Raw genomic sequence first — 5,513 nt, 5'->3', positions numbered from 1 at the left:
GTTTAAAAAAAAAAAAAAAAAAAAAAATAAATAAATAAAAAAACACGAAAAAGAAACAGAGACACAAAACAGACACAGGGGGAGAAAATCAGCAGTTAGATGTCTAATCGAGGCGGATGTCGGGTTCATAATAAACTACATGTCATGGGGAACATTTTTTTTGTTGGCAGCTTCCTGTTTATCAGGCAGGAGAAGGTGATGGCAGACACAGATGACATACCTGCAGAGCACGACCGGTCAGATGGATTAGGGAAACATCTAAATAACAAACAGAACAACACCAAAACCTGTTGGTGGCTTCAAACATTTGAATGCTTTCATAAAAAAAAAACACTGGGAAATAATTATTGGTCTGTTGAATGGCAATTCCCCCCATAAAACTATTTAAAAGGGCGAATATTACTCTTTTATACACACACACACACATACATTAAAAAGAGACAGAGGATCGAGCTATATCCCCACTGACTTTATGGATTCTAGTTTGCTAACATGTTATTGTGTTAGGTTTTTACTGGTGGATGTGTACTCTACTAATTTGCATACATTTCTGAACTAGTATTGACTGAATGAATTTTGTAAAACATAGTTTTACCTCTAACCAGGGGTGTTACATAATAGTGCCCCTTTTAAGATGCTCTATAACTCATTTACAGCTTGATGAGTGTGGCCTGTTCTTTTCAAATGAAGAAATCAGATGCACAGATAAACTTAATTTGTGTATTATCACAAAAGTTATCTTCATTTGACTTTATTTGATTTTACGTTACATCCCAAACATGTTTGGGTTAGAAACGAGCCAAATTTAAATTATAAGTCCAACTATAAGGTAAAATAAAAAAAAAACCTCAATTACTTAATACCTAAAAATACTTAAAAGTACTTCATTTTTATCCCTTTTATAAGTACAGAGAGTTATTGTTGTTGCTGAGAGAAGATAACTACTCATTGGCCAGTAAATATTGTGAGGGAAAAATCTTGCCATAATCAAGAACTTCACTTGCAATAAAAGCATTTTCTAACAAATGTCATTAGTGTCACAAACAAAAGGTGAAATAATTGTTTTCACATTTCAATAACAAATGTGGAGTCAAATCTTGATGGGATATTTTTTTTTTCTTTGACTGAGTGATGAGTTAATGCCTCACCATAGACAAGACCTTCGGAAGACTTTACATGACATTAAGAAAAGAGTACTTCATCACAAATACCAAATTACGCCTAATGTTTGATTCTACATGATACCGTTTCTTCCCTCCAGACAAGATGAACTCTTTAGGTGGCTGAGATCAGCCAACAACATCCTAAAACACAATAAAAGGTCATCTGAGAATGATTTAAGAGTTCATGAAGTGATTCTAAAATCTAAATGTCAACCAATTACATCAATAAAGATGTTCCTGTATGATAATGCAGCAGTAATGCATAATAACAAATGCCAATGTAAAATTGGCCATAGTGAAAAAGCTATTTTATTTTGAAAAGCAGACCTCTGAAAATGATGTTGGCTATAGTTAACAGGTTATATCCAGCAGTCTAATAGTTCTGATATCAGCCCTTCGGCCTACTTATAATGGAGTATTTATTCACTTTGTTGTACCTTTGTTTTAGAAAGGATTGGCCATCACTGGCTGCTGGACAAGCTTCTCTGAATACATTAAACATGCTTGTTAGGAGCTGTAAAGTGGCTCCGTTTGCTTTAAAACATCATAATTGAAGGTTTTTGTTTTGTTTTTTTCTTGTTTGTTGTTATTTTGTCTTGTTTTTTAGCAAAAGCAAAATGAAGCAGTTGCAGTGAGAACACAGAGCCAAAGCTATAATGTGGGGGTCAAACACAGCACAAAGCACCCATGACCTCTGTGAGAAGGCTGCGACTGCAGCACCTCAGTTAGGAAATCTTTCTAACACTTCCACACAGAGCAGACCCACCTAAGGACTGAATGCAGCGGATTCACACTGATTTCACCAATTAGTGCGGTCATGAAGGGGTGGGGGGGGAGTAGGTGGGAGAGAGAGTGGAGACAGGCTGGATTTATTTATTTTTTAAATCACGGGTGCATCACTAAAATGAAGGAGAGTGAGGTGAGACAGCACTGTGACGATCTGACAGTGTAAGACGGTCGATATCATCCATATCCAGCATTTTACCAAACGATGCTGTGGATCCCATTTCCATCCACATCTTGTTGTATCTCTCCTCACAGTGGACATGAAGCCAGCGCTGCTGGAACGTCCGCCCTCCTATTGGCTGTGCGCAGCGTCACTCAGAGGAATGACGCTTTTTTTCCCCCCCTGCTGCTATAAGCAGCTGATGCTGAGGCAATGAACACGGAGCCTCCGAAGAACTGTTGACGGTACGTGGACCCCCCCGTCGTCGGCTCAATGCCTGCGGATTTTTTGCCTGAGCCTCAGCCCGATCCGGGGAATGAGTGAGTAGGATATTTGGTGGTGTCACGACGCGCCGGGGCCTTCCCTCCCTCCGCTGTCACTCCACATGATGTTCGTCTTCGCACATCACCATCATCATCTTCATGGGCATGGTGCTTCACACACTGAGCTCAGCTCTCTCACCTCACACGGCACATCTGCAGGTAACAGGCGCCTCGTTATTATTATTCATTTTATGTTTTTTTTTCTTGGCAATCTTTTTCGTTCTCAGCCACCTGTAAGAAAATATCGCATTTTTTTTATGTGTTTTGAGTTTTATTTTTTTGGCGTCTGCGAAATTGTGTCATTGTGGGTTCACGGGCAGACGCTATTTGTTGACGTGTTGTGCAACACTGTCGTGAACATAGTCTGTGAACTGGGTTACAATGTATGCACTGGTTGCTGTGTAGGCTGAGAAACGCGTGGACAGCGCTGCCGATGGTGGTGCGCTCCGCAACGCAGCGACGAGAGAGACGCAGTTTCGGTGCAGAGAGAGCAGCATTACTACTCTCTCTCTCTCTCTCTCTCTCTCTCTCACCTCTTATACACGCGCACACACATGCCCTCGCGCACGCGGACGAGCGCTCGTACCTGCTTGTGGGATTCACACTCCTAAACTCGTTCAGCCCCCAGGCTCTCTGTGCATGCAGACATCAACAGGCGTTTATTGGCAGGCTGCTGTTCCAGTCCGTCCTATCAATATGTTGGGGGACTTTTGGTTGGTGATGTTTTCACCTTGTTTCCATTTAACACTCGTCTGCCTGTTGGCCAAGGAGAAGCAGCATCTTGTCAATAAAGTGACTCTGCTGGAGCAATTTTTGGGAACATTTCCCCCTCAGAAGAGGAAGTAATGTATCATAGTTTGCTCCATTTGTGGGTCTTTGTGGGTTGTGTATTTGCCTATCCAGACAAGACACGCGTACGTGTAATCCCCACACCTCCTACCAGGGGAAAGACAATATCTTTAAATGGCTAGCCATAGCTGGCCTCTTCCCCTGGAAAGACTTTGCTGCGTGGAGTGTACACTGCATAGGAAAACGCCCACACAGGCACATGAGCCAAATCAACATTAAAGTGTTTTTGCACTGCTGAATAAATCAAGTGTTATACAAATGAAGTTGGACCGATATTGTGAGAAGCTTTAATGGTTCCACTCCAACAGTATTCCCGTTACACAAGAGGCATTTAATAACCGTGGTCAGTTTTTGGATATGTGACAGGAGGGGATCTAAGGCTTGGGTTATCATTGTTCTTAGCCAATTTTTTCCTCTTGATTTCGTCCTAAAACAAAATACTTTTTCATTGAGGGTGCATAAATGAAGACTATGCGCCATTTTGACCTCAGGGGATGACATCATGAATGTCTGTGCAAAATTTAATGGCACACCAAATAATACTTGTTGAGGGGAAAAAAAACAACAACTTCATGCTGTCATTAGAGGAAACCAGGGATCACCAGTGTGATTAATCTTCCGTAGACTGTTGAAATTGAAGAGCACCCAAATGTCTCTGAAATATTTCAGGCTGGACATGGAAATTAAGAGTAATCTATTAAATTGAACCTGGGCAAGTCAGGCATGACTTAATATCGCAGCCAGTTATTATATCCTGGATTCAATTCAATCTGCCATCCTTGCAGCATCCTCTAGGCTGAATGTGGGGCTGACTGGAATAAAAGGAAGGATGAGTGTGTGGAAGTCATGCTTAAGTCATCCATGATTTAATTGTGTCCTCAAGGAAATGATGCCTTTTTACATCTAGGCTACATGTCCTAGTTAGCCACCATCTGTACCACCAGCATGCTGCCGCCTGTGTGAGGGCTGATGGGAGATTGGAAATTGGAGTGACCCTTTGACAGAGTATGTCCTTCCTTCTCTGTCTTCTTTACTGGCCTTCCAGGTACAGCCGGGTGGAGGTTTAAGTAGAAATACGACACATGCAACCTGAAGACATGGAATAGAGGGAGTTTGAGGACAAGTGAAACAACTCGAGTGAGATCAATAAATAAAAGAAAGTGAGATTCAAACCTAAAACCGGCTGAACGAGAGCTGTGGTGTGAGGAAGACGAGCTGAAGAAGAAGAAGAAGTGAAGATGGGGTGTGGTCAGACACTGGACTCCACCGTTCTCTCCGCCAGCCGCCGGTCAGAACAGGAGTCTCTTCGCTAAAACCAGGGCAGCTCGTTTCACCTGCTGGAGGAGCCCCCACCCTCGGTGATGTGATGAATAAGTTTGAAGTCCTTGGCATTGTGGGAGAAGGTGGGTGGTTTTACACAGCAGATTTCACTGCTTGTTTGTAAGACGTGAGGACTATGCATGCAGTTGTTTACCTACAGCCACGTTGGTAAAAACTGAAATGTACACATCACTGTGGTCATGTCTTTTATCTCCAAGCATGTTGCCATGTGAGGAGCTCAATATGTTTTACTAAATACAGAAGGATTTGTACGGGGTCTGTCAGTCTGAGAGGTTGGAGAAGTTTGATGTGGAGTAGCATGTCCTCCTCTGAGACTATCGTCACAAGGAAAATGACAGTATTAAGTATTTGTTTACCAGATATTCTTGGGTAATTACCACAGCTTTTACTTAACTCAACTGGAGCCCTTTGTATTAGACTGGTTTTATTCCTGTTGGTCCCTAGATTTGATCAGATTTTGATAACAAGCCCCCTGTTTCCTCATCTGCACTAATTTTCATTTGCTGATGATGCAGCTCCTCTTGTTGTCTTGATAGTGTACATTTAGCTCTAATTTCAACAGTGCAATAACAGAGCTGCTGTAATAGAAACTATGATTTTTTTAATTATTATTATTGTTTGAATTTGCATCTCTTTTGCATTTTTCTCAACCATGGTTCACTCAGTGTCAGCAAAATTCAACTGTTCCACGATTGCTGCTTCATACTGAAAACCTCCCAAAGGCTCAAAGGGCATGATCCATCCCCATCCTTCTTAGGGCTGTTAATCTGCAGGAACTGTTGGTCTGTAACTAAACCTTGTTTGGTAAAAAAAAAAAAAGAAAAAAGCACAGGAGAAGAGACTGAATTAAAACAGTGTTTGTGTTTAATTATGTAATGGAAATGTAGACTG

The 5,513-nt window shown here is 41.5% G+C and overlaps 1 protein-coding gene across 1 annotated transcript in view; it reads left to right on the top strand.

Moving 5' to 3' along the window:
• Positions 1 to 2,537: 2,537 nt before the first annotated feature.
• The window catches only part of cdkl5 (cyclin dependent kinase like 5), a 29,643-nt gene continuing 26,667 nt past the window's right edge, over positions 2,538 to 5,513 (top strand). Inside the window, exons 1-4 of the mRNA XM_029498491.1 lie at positions 2,538 to 2,591; positions 2,838 to 2,911; positions 3,336 to 3,447; positions 4,564 to 4,684. Of these exons, the coding sequence (XP_029354351.1) occupies positions 2,538 to 2,591; positions 2,838 to 2,911; positions 3,336 to 3,447; positions 4,564 to 4,684 (361 nt within the window). The remainder of the gene's footprint in view (positions 2,592 to 2,837; positions 2,912 to 3,335; positions 3,448 to 4,563; positions 4,685 to 5,513) is intronic.

This window comes from Echeneis naucrates, chromosome 3, assembly GCF_900963305.1.
Source record: "Echeneis naucrates chromosome 3, fEcheNa1.1, whole genome shotgun sequence".
NCBI lineage: Eukaryota > Metazoa > Chordata > Actinopteri > Carangiformes > Echeneidae > Echeneis > Echeneis naucrates.
This window is presented reverse-complemented; position numbering and strand designations above follow the sequence as displayed.